Source organism: Pelophylax lessonae (genome assembly GCF_965119305.1).
Source record: "Pelophylax lessonae genome assembly, chromosome: 9".
Lineage (NCBI taxonomy): Eukaryota > Metazoa > Chordata > Amphibia > Anura > Ranidae > Pelophylax > Pelophylax lessonae.
Window position 1 is genome coordinate 101,531,944 of NC_138776.1, and position 20,017 is coordinate 101,551,960.

General features: G+C 41.2%; 1 protein-coding gene across 1 annotated transcript in view; it reads left to right on the top strand.

The window, feature by feature from the left end:
- The window catches only part of LOC309563537 (solute carrier family 2, facilitated glucose transporter member 9-like), a 117,885-nt gene that overhangs the window by 81,850 nt on the left and 16,018 nt on the right, over nucleotides 1–20,017 (top strand). Inside the window, exons 9-10 of the mRNA XM_082267989.1 lie at nucleotides 16,977–17,078; nucleotides 18,139–18,214. Of these exons, the coding sequence (XP_082124115.1) occupies nucleotides 16,977–17,078; nucleotides 18,139–18,214 (178 nt within the window). The remainder of the gene's footprint in view (nucleotides 1–16,976; nucleotides 17,079–18,138; nucleotides 18,215–20,017) is intronic.

A 20,017-nucleotide genomic window follows, 5' to 3' on the forward strand; every position in this document is an offset into this window, starting at 1 on the left:
ACTCTAACTCTAAACTGGTAACCGTTAAATAAATTTAAAGCGTCGCCTATTGAGATCTCTATTGACCGTAGTTTGTCGCCATCCCACGGGGTGCGCAATTTTAAACCGTAACATGTTGGGTATCTATTTACTCGGCGTGACATCATCTTTCACAATATGCAAAAAAATGGGCTAACTTTACTGTTTAGTACTTTTTAAATGCAGTGAAATGTGATTTTTCAAAATTTTTCCAAAAAAAATGGCGTTTTAAAGACCGCTGCGCAAATACCGCATGACAAAAAATATTGCAATGACCGCCATTTTATTCTCCAGAGTCTTTGCTAAAAAAATATATATAATGTTTGGGGGTTCGAAGTAGTTTTCTAGGAAAAAATACTGATTTTAACTTGTAAACAAAAAGTGTCAAATAGGCCTGGTGGGGAAGCGGTTAATGACCAGGCCATTTTTTGTAATTTGGCACTGCGTGACTTTAACTGGTAATTCTGCAGTCATGCAAAGCTGTACCCAAATTAAATTTATGTCCTTTTTTTTTCCCCCCACAAATAGTTTTCTTATGGTGTTTGATCAGCACTGGGATTTTATTTGTTGCGATATAAATGAAAAAAGACCATTTTCTACTTTGTTTTTTTCATAAGAAAAAAAAAATCAATAAACTCAATTTTTGTCATACATTTAGGCCAAAATGTATTTAGCTATGTCTTTGATAAAAAAAAAATCTCAATGAGTGGATATTGTTTTAAAAGGTATAGCATCTACAAACTGTGGTATATACAGTATCTCAAAGTGAGTACACCCCTCACATTTTTGTAAATATTTTATTATATTTTTTCATGTGACACTTTGCTACAATGTAAAGTAGTGAGTGTACAGCTTGTATAACAGTGTAAATTTTCTGTCCCCTCAAAACAACTCAACCCACAGCCATTAATGTCTAAACCACTGGCAACAAAAGTGAGTACACCCCTAAGTGACAATGTCCAAATTGGGCCCAATTAGCCATTTTCCCTCCCCAGGGTCATGTGACTCGTTAGCGTTACAAGGTCTCAGGTGTGAATGGGGAGCAGGTATGTTAAATTTGGTGTTATCGCTCTTACTCTCTCATACTGGTCACTAGAAGTTCAACATGGAACCTCATGGCAAAAAACTCTGAGGATCTGGAAAAAAAGAATTGTTGCTCTACATAAAGATGCCCTAGGCTATAAGAAGATTGCCAAGACACTGAAACTGAGCTGCAACACGGTGGTCAAGACCATACAGCGGTTTAACAGGACAGGACCAGTTCCACTCAGGACAGGCCTTGCTTTTGCCAACCAAGGAGGTTGAGTGCGCGTGCTCATCGTCCTATGCAGAGGTTGTCTTTAAAACATAGACGTATGAGTGCTGCCAGCATTGCTGCAGAGGTTGAATGGGTGGGAGGTCAGCCTGTCAGTGCTCAAACCATACATGGCACACTGCATCAAATTGGTCTGCATTGCTGTCGTCTCAGAAAGGAAGCCACTTCTAAAGATGATGCACAAGAAAGCCCGCAAACAGTTTGCTGAAGACAAGCAGACTAAGGACCTGGATTACTGGAACCGTGTCCTGTGGTCTGATAAAACCAAGATAACTTACTTGGTTCAGATGGTGTCAAGCCGTGTGGCAGCAACAATGTGAGGAGTACAAGGACAAGTGTATATAAAGAATAAGTTGCGCTGTGAGTTGAACCATCAAATGAAATAGTCCATAAATGTCCAATGACAAATTGTGAATGTGGAGACTTACCAAAAGCTGAATAAAGAGAAGCCAAATGATGGGTAATTCCACTTGTCCTCAAGGTTGTGACACAATAATTCTCCCAATTCCAGTGTACGTCTCCTCAATGGGACATTGAAAATAAAAGACAAGCACCATAGTGTAAATCCAAAAAATAAATGGGAATAGCACCCGAAATATCAATTCACGCCTTGTGCAGGTACCGCTTACCAGAATTCTAAAAAAAAAGAATGGCCAGATAATATAGGGTAACTCCAAACTTCAGAAGTTGGGGATCAGGGGACCTGGTGGTTCCGATGTGGATCTCCAGCAGCGTATGTGTTGAGTTATAAGAAATAAAAAAGGGCAAACGCCATAGCGTAAAACCACAAACAAAAACGGCAAAAAACAGACAACACCCAAGTGATGTGAACACAGCAGGTCTCATGCAAAGGAGGGTCAATGTAGATAGATGAAACACCAACACCATCAGACTCCGTAGGTACCCCTTACCAAATGCTGCATGGAGGATAGCAAAAAGTATGTAGGACACCTATCCCAGTGGAAATGGCTGCTTACCAGATAGACAATATGGAGAGCATAGAGAAGGGGGAGGGGAGACCCCGAACATGCAGACCGGGTGAGCGATGATATGTGTAGATACTCTTACCGACTCCACAAATGAATAGGCAGGGGTGCAAGTAACTCAGCTAAAAACTCCAATGTAGACTCCGCCAGCCCAACAGGTATGTAGGTAAGGAATCGAATAAATCAGCTGGAACCTCTGCTCTGGACTTCACCAAAGGGCTCAAGTTGTAAGTCAAGGGTTAACCAGTGAACACAGAGGAGAGAGCCATAGCGTAAAACCCAAGACAAATTTATTGCACAAAAAGAAAAACACAAAACATCAGAAGAAGGGTGCATGGATGGAGAGGGATGTACAAGCCGCCGGCCGGACGGCTCCGCTCGCCCGTCCTTCGTAGACAGATACGTAGGGATGACGTCAGCACGCCGCGTCCTGATGCGTTTCATCAAAGATGATATTCTCAAAGGTACGGGCGGCGTGCTGACGCCACCTATAAATAGCAATGGAATAGATGACCGGAAGTTCCCTTACCGCCATCTGAACTATGGTAACCCGGAACATTCAACATGGACCGGAACAGGATGTAAATAAACAATAACAATAGCAGTAGTAAATCCCATAAGGGAATTAACCCAGAATTCACACTAGCTATCGCAATATGTAGACACATATCGCAAAGTCAGATCTCCAAAAGGCAAATGGGCCGGGATTCCAACCTATTTGGTCAATGTGCAGAACCACATCGAAAATGGAATTAAATAAGACAATTGGAATAAATAGCCTAAATATAGGATCGGTTGAATATGAGATCTTCCGGTAATGGACTCTTATGTATATTTCCCATAACATTCCATCATAAGAAATAGAATCACATTGTATTTCATCATTAATTTAAAATAGGATAATGTGGGCATTATATAAAAATAAATATTGTACAAATGAATATTATACAGAACCCATTACATTCATAAAATAATTTATAATTATGAATAGAAAATAAAATAAAATACATTCTTCATCAAATACCATTAGGCATTGGAAGACATAAAAAACCATCTAAATGTCAGTATATCGGCAATAAAGGCCACATCAAACCCATAGGGGTTATAAAGCGATAATGATGAGCATTGTGTAAAAAATGAATCATCGAGTATGGCATACATTTTTATGGAATTTTGTGGACATCCTTCAGGAAAAACCCTTACAATACATATCTTGCTACAAGACTTGCTATGAAGCCCTTCTCCACATACCTCTGTACACCTTGTGGTTACGGGGTTGGCATATTGCTCAGTTCTCTCCCCGCCATCATCTGATGTAGTCTTGGGGTTGCTGCCGGGTGAAGGTTTCCTTTTGAACAGGTCTGAAGGAAGAGCGTCCACATGTTTGGCACTGTTACAGAGAAAACATCTGATGGCGATCTTACAGTCTCTAGCTAAATGATCGGAGGATGCACAACACTTAAAACAGATATTATGCTCTTTGAGAAATTACTTGCGTTCAATAGGCTTGTCCTTAAATGCACGACATTTATAGAGAGTTTGGCGCATTATGAATAGGACACTGTTGATTTAAGATTGCTTGCTTTAATGTCTGTAGCTAAGACGTTGGATGCTATCGTGGTCTTCCTCACGGCAATAGGATGCCTTAAATCCTTGAATTTACTGTTGGTGGCAATACCCCTTGAAGTACTTAAAGGAATGGTGGTTGTATCTGGATAGAAGAAGCTTGGGTCATTCTTGGATCTTGCAACCTTCCGCACGAACTCTGCTAAATTAGAAAAGGGAGGGAAGGAAACATGATGTTCATACTTATACTTTGATCCTACACTAGTCCACTTTCCCTGAAGATAACTAGGCAACTTTGCTACAATAGGATTTACGCCCTGAGCAGTGTCTAAATAGCTAAGACCTGGTAAACTAGGATCTAACTTGGCAATTTCAAGTTCATGAAGGAGGTCACCTAACTCTCTAAGCTTATGATTGTCCTTAACAGAGATCTTAGGAAAGTCGTTTAGTCTCTGGAATAAGGCAGATTCAATGACTTCGGGGCTCCCATAGTCTTGTTCTAGACGTTCCTAGGCAGCATCAAGGCCTGCTTTAAAGTTATAAATGTAGACAGATTTAAGTCTCTTTACTTGTTCTGAAGATTGACGCCCCAACCACTTTATTAGTAAGTCAAGTTCTGCTTGAGGTTCAATGTCCAAGTTCTTGGTTACCGCCTTAAAGGTAGATCTCCAACGCCTGTAGTTCTCTGGGCAGTCATCAAATCTAGACAGTCCAGTTGTAATCAACTCTCGTCGAATCATATACTTCCTGAACTCTGCAATGTCAGTACTTTCAGTTTTTATAGCCACAGGGGGTACTGATGGTGCGCCATCTTGGACCATGGTTGGTATATGATGTTGGCTGGTAAGTAGAGAGAAAGGTGTTGCAGATAGGTTTAATCTAGGTAAGGGTCTGTCGTCTGAAGGTCTCTGAGCATTTGAAGTTAAAGAGAGCTGTATCAAAGGGGGTATAGTGTTCATTCTGTAGTCTTCTGCTGTGCCCTTGTAATCTCTATGCACATAGGGTTGTGGTGGCACATGAGCTGCATAGGTTGATTCACTTGATTTTGTGACGTGGGGTAGTTGTGGAGGGTCTCTGTTAGTAGGTGTGTCTAGTTGACCAGCTTGCTTTGGCGACACATTGCCTTCTGATCCACTTGCTGGATGATTATGAGAAGAATCTCCAACTGTAGGTGGGACTGTATTGTCGTGGTTCTGAGTTAAGACAAACTGTAGGGTCCTTTCAACAGGGTCTTGACAAGCAGCCAAGCTGGTACAAGCTGCTCCTTCTTCTTCCAATAGGGCTTGTTCCAAAACAGATAACTCTGCTAAAGCTACTTCCTTTTCTCTATTCTTCTGAAGAATTTCTAGCTGAGCCTCTGTTTCTGCTTGTATCCTTGCTTGAATGCGTTTAGCTTCGGCTTCCTTGCATTTAGCTTCTGCCTTGAAGGCTGCTTCTTTTTCAGAGCAGGCGGCTTGAACCTGGGCTACTGCAACCTTTTGGCGAGCTTTGAGTATTTGGTCGCTCAGTATTGACCTTATAGAGCAGGACCGCAATGACTTAGAAGATTTATGATATGAGCGGACAGACCTAGATGATTTTCCTGAGTGTCTGGAAGAAGCAGATTTACAGGATGTAGTTTCATGTAGCTGTGCTAATCTACCTTCTATCTGTGCCTTTGCTTCAAGATATGTACTATGCCTCTGCTGGTCATTAGAAGTAAAGTCTTTTAATTCCAATGCAGCTTCCTGTATGTTGGAATGTGACAATAGGGAATAGTACTTCTCAGAAAGTCTTTTATAATTCTCAAATGCCTTCTTAACCCTTGAGAGAGCAGTGTTCAATTGCTCAGAATTGTTGCTAGTTTCATTAGTGGCTGTTTATACAACTTAAAGTCTTTTCCCATAATGCAGTCGGGTTACTAGATGTTTCTTCCTTACTTGCTTCATAAACCTCCCTTGCCTTCAAAGATGGATGAGGGGCTCTAACAGGACGAGGAGAATGAAGTAAGGAGTCTGCTTTATCTTGACTAAATGCAGGTAACTCTGTGGAATCTGTCAGACATAAAAAGTACTGTATTTTTGGTGTCTTGTTAGAAATCTGCCAGAGCTCAGCTCTGTAAGTAGTGATTTCTGTTAGTAAGCAGGCTGAGCTGAGGAGCTGGGTATTTGTGACAATAGCTAGCTAGTGCTGCAACTGGTTCAGACTGGATAGCTCAGCTCAGAAGGCTGTAACAGTAATGAAGCATTCAGTAGGTGGCTGGTTTCATATGCAGAGTAATGCTTCTGGTGACACACAGGCAAGTGTTTACTCACGTTTCTGAAGCTGCAGATACCTGTGATGGATGCTTCTGGAATTTACTTTCTGAAGCTGCAAAGATAACCATGTGATGGATTCTTGGAAATTGACTGTTCTGTCTCAACATCGATTGTACCTGTGACCTTCTTGTAGACCCAGTCTGAAAGTGTGTGCAGCAGGTTGAATGATGGCTTTAACAGATAGTTTACTCAATGAATAAAGACTCCAGAGGTGTTCTCCATTGCTTCTTTATGCTTCAAGCTAGCAAAGGCATAAACATAGAGACTTTTCCATAGGTAAATTTCCAATGAAGTTACACAGCTTCCACTCTCTGCAGTCTCCTCATAACTAAACAAAATGGAGTTACAGCAGGAAATGGAGGTGGGAGCAACCAACTAGCCAGAAACAGCAGGGGTGCAAGGAAGATACCAATAACATAGCATAACATGTAAAAACAACTGCTAGACAGTTAAAGCTGCGTGGCAGCACACCTACAGCACTACATTTATTGATTTACTTATAGGCTGAGCGCAAACGCAGTTGCTGTCAGGATAAAAAAAAAAAAGTGCTGCAGCTGATGGGTGTACCTGCAAAGCAAACAATGGTAACCAAAAGCACAGTAACTATAATATACTGCTATACTGTAATGTTTTAAGTACAGTAAGAACAGAACATTAACTCAAAACGACAATAATTTTTGGCTTTTTTAATGTATTTTTTATTTTGTTTTTTTTTTTTACACTTTTTTTTTTTTTTTTGTAACTGTAAAAAAAAAACTTTAAACATACCAGGCTAGGGTCTTTCAAAATGCAAAAGCCATCTAACATCTTTCGAGACCCTGTGTGAAAGTGTACCCTAGACTGTGCCGTGCTGTACCCTATACTAATACTCCACTAGTGTGTGGTAGTAACGGAAACAGTCCCCGATGCAGAGACCAGGTTGGCCAGGACAGAAGGGACAAAAATAGCACGTGTCACGCCCATATCCATGTTTTCTACAGACACGACATCTTCTGTGTGAATTTGGGCCACAACACTTTCTGGATACAGAAGGGCTGTGATGATCTCTTCCTGGAACTTTAGGAAGGATCCACTTCTTCCTTCCTGGCATTTTTGTATAGCACATAAGCGTTCAGCAGAGCCAATTGAAATAAGTTTACAGACACCTTTTTTACCAGCGTCTGGCCTTACAGGCAATTAAGTACGGCACTGTCATCTGGTTGTTGAAGTCCACCCCTCCCATGTTAAGGATGTATTCGTGGACACAGAGGGGCTTCCCAACAACACCAGTCGCGGTTGTAATTTGGACAGTCGTATCTGCTTGAATGGAAGACAGAACGAAAACATTCTGTGTGTCCCTCCACTTCACTTTATTACACTTCAAGCAGGCTCTCTCCCCCCATCTAAGTCGGGGAATCTACGAGCTGTTGGGGGAAGCCCCGGGGATTAGGTCGCACGGTGCAACATGCGCCAATTCCAGAAACAAAAAGGAGTCTAAAGTGGCATGCTTGTGCAATAATTGTCCATGGATAAATGGTATCCCTTCATGAATAAGGATGACACCCAAGTCCCAAACAATCTTGCTCCTGCTCCCTATGTAGTCTGGGCAGTCGGGGGGGGGGGGGGGGGTGCTCCACACTGCTATCTTTTCCTTCGTAAATTCGCAACAAGGCGGCCAGAAAATTTAATCAGGGACTCGTCAATGCAGACAGCTTGTTGAGGTGCATACAAGGCAAGGGGGTGAGGGGGATACTACTACCTAAAATATTTTCTACCTTAATGGAAGGAGTGCATTAAAGTAAAAATGTTTAGGCTTTATACCCACTTTAACACACCCCACTCACACAGCACATTCAGGTGGATGACCTCATTTTCAGTTACAGGAATGTCCCCCTCCAATCCCAGACTGGTGAATGGGCAGTGAAGGAGCAGAAGGGGGTTGATGAGGTCATATCTCTGTTTGCTCTATTATGTTTCTTGTCCTCCTATTTGCACGCAGCACACCTGATCACTAGTTTTATTAGCTACAGTTAATGGTTTATTCATGAATACAGAGCTGCATTTATTTGTATCATTTGTATGTGCCTTGGGTCCAGCTTTTAATGGCGATGTGTAAAAGAATAGCTAACATGTATTTGTTTTTTTTACGTATAGTATTTCAATCTGGTAAAAATGGAGACCTCGTCTACAGAAATTGGGGTTGGATTTCAAGCTGTACTCTGTGTCAAAAATACAATACATATAACCGAAAGGAAAAATATATTTTAATTTGGCTTGTATGATTACATTATTGTAAAATTAATACCCGGCTACTATGCTTCGAGATATTCTATGCTGGCTTTAGGTTTTCTGTGCCTGGTAGCACAGATGGAAAATTGAGCCTTTTTAAATTGCTTACCTATTAGTAGTAGCAGTGTTATTTTTGTGGCCCATGAAATCCATAGTGGGATTATTTAAATCTGTGCTAAGAGAAATACATGGAAAATGCTATCTGTTTGGCTAGTTTGCTGGTCCAAAGGCTCCAGTGCCTTTTTGAGCCACTTATTCAAAACTGTTATGTAGATCCTAAAGTCCTGACTACCAGGTTATTTAGTCAGAGAATGCTAGTGCTAAAAACAGCCAGGCAACTAGTATTTTTATTTTCTTTATGTAGCACCCTCCTAGATAGGTGCTAGGAAGGAGAATAGTTTGCTCTGCCTGCTTAACAGGGGAGCAGCAGGCAAATCCTAGTCTGCTCCATCTGCTTATCAGGGGAGCCTGATCAGTAGTTATGCCTGTTGCATGTGTCCATTTGTGATTCATCTGGCCTGAGGGAGTGTCCCCACTGTATCCAATAGGGGAGCCTGTTGGACAGTGGAGGAAACCCAGCCAGTGACAAACGGGCTTTGTAACTGTCCCAGTGGGTTGGCACAAACAGTGGTGCATCCTGGGATATGTTATAAATGCCAAGGGCACATCTGACAGGGTGTCTTTGGGCAGGAAGCCAGGTCCCTGGAGGAGGGTGACGGCTGTCTCTCCTTCTGTCTGTATGGAAGGTGGTCACAGGTGGTCGGCTAGTGAACCAGACGTGTGGTGCTGAGCCAGGAGGTCCAGTGGATGCTGACAAGTGGAGTTGAAGGAAGAGCAACCTTGGGTCTGTGAGTATCTGGAAGCTTGCCAGGGGTCTGCCCAGGAAGGGGACCGCTCCAGTGTAGTCAGTGGACAGGAGCTAGCACCCACAGCAAGTGAGAAAGGGGGTGCCAAGACAGGATCATATTCTTTATCTTCACTTCAGAGACAAGGTAAAGCAGCGGCTTTGCCACGCACTACAGCTCGTTGTCCTCCGATTTGTGCATGCTTCATAGTTGGAGTATCCCACTCATCCCTTCTCCCATCCCAGTTCAAAATAAAACATAAAAAACAAATCGCCTGGACTGTTCATTGTCTGAGCCAAGCATCTAAAGTGAAACGTTTCCACAGACTGTTGCTACGGGTAACCCAGGGGAATCCAGAAGGTTCAATTCTCAGCAGTCCTCTAGGGGGCAGTGCTACATTTAGAAAAGGTCAAAGATCATTGGCTGCTTTTTCATTTCTCTCCATATTCCTTTGGAACATAAAAAGAGCTGGTGTTGATCACGGATGACCAGTTCTTAGCAGCAGCAGCAGCAGCAGTATGTTGGCATTGTTTTTGGTGGAGTGCTATAAAGATTGTTGTTTCTATTTCAGGAATATGGGGCTGTAATAAGGGTTAATGTAGAGTTTCTTTTAGGATTTGCGTGATGTGAAACACAAACAGCACTACGCTAACTATGTCAATGCTAAATGTACTGCTTTTGATTGGTGTTCGCTTCACTTTTTCTAGATTGTACATGTTCAGCTTTAGAAATGATCTCATTTCTTTATATTCATGCTTCATAGAGGTAAATATTGGGGATCAATAAAAAAATTTCTGTTATGTCCAATGGTAACCAATCCAATTACTACTTTTTTGATATTGAATAAAGCACACTTGAATGACATGTGTTAATCTTTGTTCTTCACTTCTGGACTGCAAGGTTTTAGCCCCTTAATGATCAGGCCATTTTTTGCGATACGGCACTGCGGTACTTTAACTGACAATTGTGCAGTCGTGCGACGCTGTACCCAAATTAAAATTTGATGTCCTTTCTCCCCCCCCCCCCCCCCCCCCACAAATAGAGCTTTCGTTTGGTGGGATTTGATCGCCTCTGCTTTTTTTTTTTTTGTGCGATTAGAAAAAAGCGACAATTCTGAAAAAAACAATATTTTTTACTTTCTGCTATAAAACCTCCCCCCCCCCCCCCCATAAATGTAGTAATCTGTTTTTTGTTTTTTTTTTTCATCATTTTAAGCCAATATGTATTCTGCTACATATGTTTGGTAAACAAAATCCCAATAAGTGTTTATTGATTGGTTTGTGCAAAAGTTATCACATCTACAAACTAGGGGAAAGATTTATGTAATTTTTATTTATTGATTTTTTTTTGCTAGTAATGGTGGAGATCAGCAATTTTTAGCGGGACTGCGACATTGCGGTGGACAGATTGGACACCTAACTGACGTTTTTGATACTTTTGGGGGCACCAGTGATATTACTACAGTAATCAGTGGTAGAAATCTGCAATGTTACTGTACTAATGACACTGGCAGGGAAGGGGTTAACACCAGGGGCAATCAAAGGGTTAAGGGTGTACCTAGGGGGTGCTTTCTAACTGTGTGGGGGATAGGCTTGCTGGATAAACAGAGTACTGTGTTCCTAAATAGGAGGAACACAGGATTTCTGTGTTTATTACTGACAGAACGGCGGTCTGCCGTGTTTAAATTGGCAGACCGCCGTTCTGTCCCCACGGGGAGCCATCGCAGGTGCCTGGCGGACATCGCAGCCACCAGACCTGTTGATTGGCTCCCCCTGTGGCCAATCGGTGTGTATGCCCCCACTAGCGGCTCCTCTAAACGACGTCCAGGTACGTTGTTTCGTAGGAGAGAGCCGACCTGCCGCCGTATAAGTACGGCTGCTGGTTGGCAAGTGGTTAAATTATTCATGAAGAAACACCGCTTGAGGTGAGTACTCCTCAACTAATCCTTGTTGACCTATGCTACGCTGTATGGATTTTATTTATTACAATAAATGGGAGTTGTATCAGAGTGAGGCCATCCAGACATTTTTGTTTTCTTCTGGTTAACCTATTACAAGGGCTTATGGCAAATGTTTAACCACTTACCGCAAAGTGACGTATCGGTACGTCGGCTGACTTTGCGGTATTATACCGGGGTGATGCCTCTAGCTAGAGGCACCATCCTGGTACTGTGGTTTAGAGCCGGCGGTCGGCTTTCCGTTGGTAACGACCGATGCGGCTTGGGAGCCGCTCGAACATTACCCGGGTGAGCGGGAGGGGACATCCTGCCGCTGCTCTGCCTGGGTCTCCCGTCCCACCGGGAGACCCGAGCAACCAGCCGGCGCGTCCGCCGGCTGGATGGAGTCCCGATCTAAGCCGGAAGAGGCTTCGATTGGGTCTCCGATGACGTAACCCGGAGGCGGCATCCATGACGTCACATCCGGGTTACTCTGCTGCAAAGGCAGCAGATTTAAAAAAAACTAATGTATTCAAAAATGCAGTTTTCGGCGTTTTGAATACATGGAAGTGTAGTGGAGGGGTCTAGGGTCTTTTTTAAAAAACATGTGATAAAGTTAAAAAAAGTAAATAGGGAAAAAAAAAGTTAGCTGTCACCGTTGGCTCGCGCATGAAAGAAAACGTATACAGAAGTCGAGCCGCGAATGAAATCCCTGTTCAAACCACACATCTGAGGTATCGCTGCGATCGCCAGAGCGTGAGCAATAGTTTAAAAAAAAAAGAGCTACACTCTAAACTGGTAACCGTTAAAAAATGTTAAAGCGTCGCCTATTGAGATTTCTATTGACCGTAGTTTGTCGCCATTCCACGGGTGTGCGCAATTTTAAAACATAACATGTTGGGTATCTATTTACCCGGCATGACATCTTTCACAATATACAAAAAAATGGGCTAACTTTACTGTTTAGTTTTTTTTAAATACAGTGAAATGTGATTTTTCGTCATTTTTCCAAAAAAATGGCGTTTTAAAGACCGCTGCGCAAATACTGCGTGACAAAAAATATTGCAATGACCGCCATTTTATTCTCCAGAGTCTTTGCTAAAAAAATATATATAATGTTTGGGGGTTCTATTTAGTTTACAAGTTAAAATTTGTATTTTTTCCTAGAAAACAAAAAGTGTCAGAAATAGACCTGGGGCTTAAGTGGTTAAAGGTTCAAGGTATGCTCTTAAAATACTGATGTCAACATACCAAAAAATAGCCTAATCTTTGCAAAGACGCTGCTCCCTCTGCTGCCTTTTGTGAAGAAATAATATACAATGAATATTGTTTTCATCGAGGCTGGTTGTAATAACCATATCATTCCTATAAAATAAGATGAATTTTAATAGTGATGTGGGAAGACGCAGATATACTCTCTGTACTTTATTGTGACTTGAGGCAGAATGGAGGACCGAGAAGGGTGTTGGCCATTAGGCCTTTTAAGCACAAAGAAAAATTGACACCTAACAAGCTGATTGCTTTCATGTCGCTGTCTTGTGTCCCCTCTTGATCCCATCCCCGACCTTCCTTTTCCAGCAGCCTCTTGTTCTAAACCATTTATAGTCTCCTTATCTAAGAGTTACCTCAGTGGCGAACAAATTTATAACCGCGCGCGCCTTCCATATTTTTAACCCAGGGCTGGCCTGTGCTACATAACACTAAATTAGATTTTTGACAATTAGAGAGACTAATGTGAGCCATCAGCTCCCAGGAGCAAAATCTCACAGTACGGCCTTCCTTTAATAAACACATCGCAGTAAAGAAGTGAAATGTAAAGCCTATAACCACCCCTATCCTGCTTATTTACCCCTTTCTGTCTTACTGCAAATCCCCCCTCTTTATTCCACTGTACTCTGACCCGCTAAATGGTCCTCGCCCTCACTATCCACTACTGAGCAGTAATAAAAGTGCTCGAAGTGGTGCAGAAGGAACGGGCTGTGCAGTAACTGGTTCACATTCACTCAGGCAGACTCATAGCTCTGTTCATCTGATTGGTCCTGAGTGGAGACAGAAATGGCACCCAATGGACACTGGGAGATTGGTTATAAAATTACAAGCATTTGTTCTGCTGTCAATATTTTCTGCTGGTTTTGCTCAAAGCTTTTTTTTTTTTTTTCTGCATCTCCTTTTCCAGAGGGGAGAAAGAAAGTTGAAGCAAATGCAGCTCTTCAAAGATTCTTTGTTATGTAGTTTATATAAAGCCTTCAGTTTATTTGATCAATTGTAAAAGAAGAAAGACGGTATTTAAGTTGCAGTTTATTTTCTGTTTGATTGCAATCTTTTTTTATTCTGTTTCATGCCCTTAACCAGGGGTACACCTGATAACGATAAGAGACGGGAAAGAGGAAGGCCTTTTATTGTCAACCATTTTGCCAGAATATATACCCTTGACCCAGCCCCAGTTATTATTCCAACATTTCATAAGGACAGCAGACAGACCAATGGCACATCTGCCAAAAAAACATTTCCATGCAAGTACACTTCAATCCAATTAAAGTAGATCTAAACCCAATCACTTAAATCTCATAAAATACTTGACATGTCTATGTAATTTTAACAGTCGCCACCTTTATTAAATGCCCGGTGAGTCTGCCATAAATGTGCTTGTTTTGGCACTTTGTTATGCGGTTACAACATTCTGTCCCGGTCAACCATTCGCTCTCCTGTGTTGTCACCCTGCCACATATGCTTACTGTTTACCAGTAGGTGACAATGCTGATGCTCACTGTGCAGGCAAGTGACACCATTAGGAAACCCACCCTAAACAAAGACAACCAGGAAGAGATAATCAGCACTGAGATGCAGAGAAAGACAAAGTGAACATTTTATGAAAAAAAAAAATAATACATGGCAATAGTTTGACACATAGTGCCTAAGCAAATTAAATGCCATCTGATAAGGATTTGCATGATATTCTTGCATTTATCTGGTATCGCATTTATCCAGTATTGCATAGGTTTGTGGCCTCTCAAAAATGGGAAATGTTTGAAGAAGGAAAAAAGGCTTTGTGACCACATTCTTTACATACTGCCCATATATTTATGGATGTTTATAGCCCTGTTAGGCCTCAGTCTCACCAACCTCTTAAAGACTTTCACAGTGCTTTGAAAGGTGCTTGACGTTGTAAACATTCAGTTTTTTTTCTGAAGCCAAGTACCATTCCAGTCTGGTAAATCATCAGACAGTTTTAGATGCCAAGCCCTATATTGGCTGAAAAATCGGAGAAGACCATGATTACACCCTTTCTATTATTCACTCTTGAGTGATTTCACATAGAGTAACCGTGCCCTTTATTAAATGATTACATTGAGGACAGACAAATTTTTACATTGATCATTGTATTGGTGCATGCCCACGTGTTACATAGTTACATAGTTACATAGTTACATAGTAGGTGAGGTTGAATAAAGACAATAGTCCATCCAGTTCAACCTGTGTAGGTGTGTGTGACTGTAATCATCTAACATAGCCCTTTATCTCCTGATCCTTGAGATGTAAGTCTAAGAGTCTTTTGAAAGTCACCATACTACCCGCAGAAACCACCTCTTGTGGTAGACAATTCCACAATCTTGTAGCCCTAACAGTAAAGAACCCCCCACGTTGCCTGAGGTTAAAACGCTTCTCCTCTAATCGCATTGTATGTCCTCGAGTCCTCATGCAATTCCTTCGAATGAACAGCTTTTTTTCTAAGCTGAGATCCCCATTAAGATATTTATAAATTGCTATCATGTCCCCTCTCAGACGTCTCTTCTCCAGGGAAAATAAATTGAGCGATTGCAGCCGCTCTTCATAGGTAAGGTCCTCCAATCCCCTAATTAGTTTAGTTGCCCTTCTCTGGACTCTCTCCAGCTCCAACACATCCCTCCTGAGGACTGGCGACCAGAACTGGACAGAATACTCCAGATGCGGTCGGACCAGAGTTTTATTGTTGTTGTTGTTGTTACCTCTAAATAACTTTAAAATAAGGCATTCAAATGACAAAATGCAGAGGAGACCTTTTTTGTATTTCATTTTTATTTTGCTGTCATTAGTGGTATCTTACATTATAGAACAGAATAGGAATGATCGTTTCTGGCACTGGGACTCCACCACCGAACCTAACAGATAATGTAATTGAATCTTCCCACAAAGAGTATTGTATCTAAAAACCTTTTTTTTTTTTTTTTTTTTTTTTTTTTTTAGGGGAGTAGAGAGTGTAGGATGTTAGGTTTATTGGGTTGTTGGGTATGTGTGCCCCTCTTGGGGAGATTCACCTTTTTTTTTTTTTTTTTTTTTTTTTTTTTTACCCAAACAAGGGAAATCTAACTTGTTTGTCACTAGAACAGAAATAGAGGAGAAATTCTCAAGAAGATATACGTGTCTGGGGACAACTATGAATTGCGTACAAAAACAGCCGAGCCTATGGGCTTGCATAACAGTTATAACCCTGGGACTAAAAATTTGTGAAAATCTTAGTGTAAAAGTGAAAATATTGGTAGCTGCAACTCGCCACATGTGCCACCGTACGGGGAGGTTATTCGATTACAAAAAAAAGAGCGCCACGCTTACCAAAACTTTTAAATAACCTTATAGACCCTACAATCTTAATTCTTACTCAGTGTGCTAATGCAGTACTAAGTAAAAATGTGAAATGTGCAATACAAGGTGCTGAATTGAAAAAAAAAAAAAAAAAAATACAAAAATGCAAAGCAATCTTTGTAATCTGACTGTGACACATTCACAGTGAGCCCAATATAATCCTTCAACAAACTTAAACCAGTCAGGATCAATAAATCTTCACAACCTTCAATGCCAACTCGTGCGACTTTAAGTGTGCCTACTCCACCGGTTTTAATTCCCCCCCCCCCCAAATATGTTTAATAAGTGGGTGCTCAAAATGGCGTTTTCCTCCTCCAAGGCAGGACAACCTCAGAAGGACACAGATTTGGTCATCCTATATGCATGTAGTACATAGGAGACACACACCCATAAAAATATCATTGCGCAACACCTTTTGCTTAAATTACCCAAAAAAAACATAGAAATTTGCACTCACAATAGGTCTGTGCCCATCCAGCACCAGGAATGACTGCACAGTACGGTTTCAGGAAGTTGCCACTGCACCGTTTAACCTTGAGCCAGCCTGCATTCCCCCAAGAGGTAATGACCTCACCAGAAGTCCCACATGCTCCTTAAAGATTTCAAGTTGGTGACAAAATGCGTACAGGTGATTGACGAAATTTCCGCTCGGTGGAACGCAATTCAGTGGTTGGTCCTACTGGTTGCCTCCTGAGCGACATCCCTCGATTTAAATATCAAAGGAGCCTAGTGTAAAATTTGTTAGAGGAACAGTGCCCGAATCCAATCGGTTGCAATTATTTGGGTATTTGAGAGCTGGTAGGCCAGCTGTCCAAATACAATAGCCACAGAAGATATGTCCTTTGCGGTGAATAGAGGAATCTGTGAGATTTTTTTCCATTCAGCCCATAGGCTGTATGACCAGCTTTAGACATGTTTATCACTTCCAGCTTTAGGATACCCTGTAAGCAAAGCTGTTCCAGTACTGCGATTTTGGACACAAAAACAATCTACTCCGGTTCAGCCTGGTTTATTTCCTCATCACTGTGTTATCAGTGCCAAATAATGAATTATGACCCTGTTTGGTATTCTTTGGCAAAATGTCATATTGAAAAATATTTTTTTTTTTTAATTTTCTTTTTGCAGTGTTTTACAGTGGAGAAGCTGGGCAGACGGCCTCTTATAATTGGTGGATTTAGTTTCATGGGATTTTGCTGTGCTGGTATAACTCTGGCTCTAGTTTTTCAGGTAGGTTGTAAAAAAGTAAAATAAATATGTAAAGTTATAAAAAAAAATCATCCTTTCTGCATTCATGTTGTGAATTCCAGCAACAAACACTTAAGCATACAGGCAGGATCCAACAGTTCTCAGGCTTCAGCATTGTGGTGGCTCCATACATGTGCAAACAGCACAGCTGAGTTGCATGCTTAGGCCATGGAGAAGGAAGTAGGGTGCCCAATGCTAATGGGGCCTGATTGTAAGCTCTGTTTCCTTAGGCCTACAATTTTGGACCACCCCTTCCTTTCTCCACCACCACAGTTGGAATTGGTGAATACTTACTATCCATAATATCACACTAACCTAATAGAATGTCATAGCTGCACAAGGCACACTGAGGCTGGGGATGGATGAGCTGTAATCCGTGCATCTGCAACCAATAGGATAAGATAAGTAAAGTAAATTTTCCTCCATCTTTCAGATTGATTGAGTCTATAGCACTAGCTCAATGATTAGTCCAGCTGGTTCATTTGATAGGAGACCTGACAAAATAACCAGTTGTGGGCACTTGTGGACTGGAACTGAGACACTGCTCTGTTCCACCAGAGAAACTTCTCACTGTGCAACAATTAGGAACCGGCTTTATTTAACTCAAAATGCAATAATAGGCAGCACTCCAAGCCATACCTAAAAAATGTTATCGAGGTAACCATCCCAAGCGTGAAGATGAAAAGCATGTGACCTCAAAACATTATTGAAGTTTGGTTTTCTTTGTTCTTTGAACTATGATATGTAATTAGGTGCTTTATTTACCTGCTCAGAGGAAATCTACAAAATATCTCCTGGTGAAGCCTAAGGACAGGTTTGAGAAATCCTTACGAACGCACCTCTGTTCCTACAGAGTATTTCGTTTCTATGCTTTTTATAAGAACTGATTTTGTTGTACCCTACACTGGTTGAAGAATGACCATTTGACTATGGCTGCATCTGAGAAATATAGCTATATCTTTCTTTGTATACTTCAATGCTTTTGGTCTCAGACAATGATCCTCTGGATGATAATAGGTGACATGTTCATGTTCATTTTCAGGCAAGAATCGCTTGGATGCGGTATGTTAGTGTGGTTTGTGTCATTGGAATTATAGCGGGTTTCTGCATAGGTCCAGGTAAGTGCTTGTTTTTGTGGGTATATTCGCAAAGTTAATTTTGTTTTATAAGAAAACCTGATATATGGACCATTGATCAGTTATCTGGATCCAGTAGGGATCTCTCTTTAAGGCCACTTGCAGCTTATAGGGCAAGAGTCCAACAGCCCATGGGTGACTTCACCATCATAATAAGAACAAACTTTATTGGCTTTTTAAGATAACGCCTAATAGTGTAGTGTTCTATTTTGTTAGTAAGTTGCAAATTTTTATCCTATAAACCCCACAAGCATTAAATGTGGTAGCTCTGTTAACTCTGATTGATTTACTGGTTGTCCTCTATAAGTTGGAGTCCAGGTTAAACTCCTTATTGAGTGGACTTTCTGTTAGGGATTCTGCAGTGCTGCATATCACTGAACTGATAATTTGTCTATTAGAAAACCATTTATCTGATAAATAAAAATATGTTGTGTAAAGAGGAAATAGATTGTTCTGTTTTACTGGGCATACTTCACTCTCCTGCTCTGTTGTGCCCAATTGTAAATCGGATAAATACTGCATGCAGTGCAAAATAAAATAAAACATTTAAAAAAAATTGTTACTCCAGAGAGAAGAGATCCACTTATAGGTAGACATCCAATCAGTGCAGGCATAATTTGTTCAGACCATGTTAAATAGTCTAAAAATCTTGCACTTTCTTTATCTCTGCATTTAAGTTGAAAATTCTGATTAAACATTCAGTTCCGGAAGGTTTAAACCCCCCCCCCCCCTTCATGACGGGGCCATTTTTTTGCGATACGGCACTGCATTGTTTTAACTGACAATTGCGCAGTCGTGCGACACTGTGCTCAAAAAAAAAAAATTGATGTCCCTTTTTTGATCACTTCTTCGTTTTTTTTTTTTTTTTTTTTGCACTATAAACAAAGACCGACTATTTTGAAAAAGAAAAAATAAATCTGCTATAAAACCTACCCAATAAAAAAATGTAAAAAATATTTTTTCTTCATCAGTTTAGACCAATATGTATTCTGCTACATGTTTTGGGTAAGAAAATCCCAATAAGCATATATTGATTGGTTTGCACAACAAGTTATAGCGTCTACAAACTATGGGAAAGATTTTATAGAATTTTTATTTATTTTTAACTAGTAATGGCCACAATCAGACATTTTTAGTTGGACTGCGACATTATAGGGGATAAATCTAACACTAAGTGACACTTTTTGGGGATCAGTGACAGTAGTTAACATCCGGGGCGATCAAAGGGTTAATTATGTTCCCTCGGAGTGTTTGCTAACTGTGTGGGGGATGCTTTGACTGGGGGAAGACAGAGATCTGTGTCTCTGGTTAGCAGAAACACAAGATCTCCATCTTCCTCTGACAGAACAGTGATCTGCCTTGTTTACATAGCCAGACCGCTGTCTGCCTCTTTCGGAAACTATCGCCAGGTGCTGGCGAACATCGGGTCCACTGGACCCACTGATTGGCTCCCAATGTGTCCAATCACAGCAGTAGCGGGTCGCTGGCAGAACGCATGCGCATTCCGGACCTAAAAAAAAATGTACAGGTATGTGATTTCACGCTGAAGGGGCCGCCTTGCTGCAGTATTTATGCGTGGGGCGGTTTGGAAGTGGTCAAGCTTCCGGTGTTTCATAGGTGTATACAGTATCTCACAAAAGTGAGTACACCCCTCACACTTTTGTAAATATTTTATTATATCTTTTAATGTGACGGCACTGAAGAAATGACACTTTGCTACAATGTAAAGTAGTGAGTGTACAGCTTGTATAACAGTGTAAATTTGCTGTCCCCTCAAAATAACTC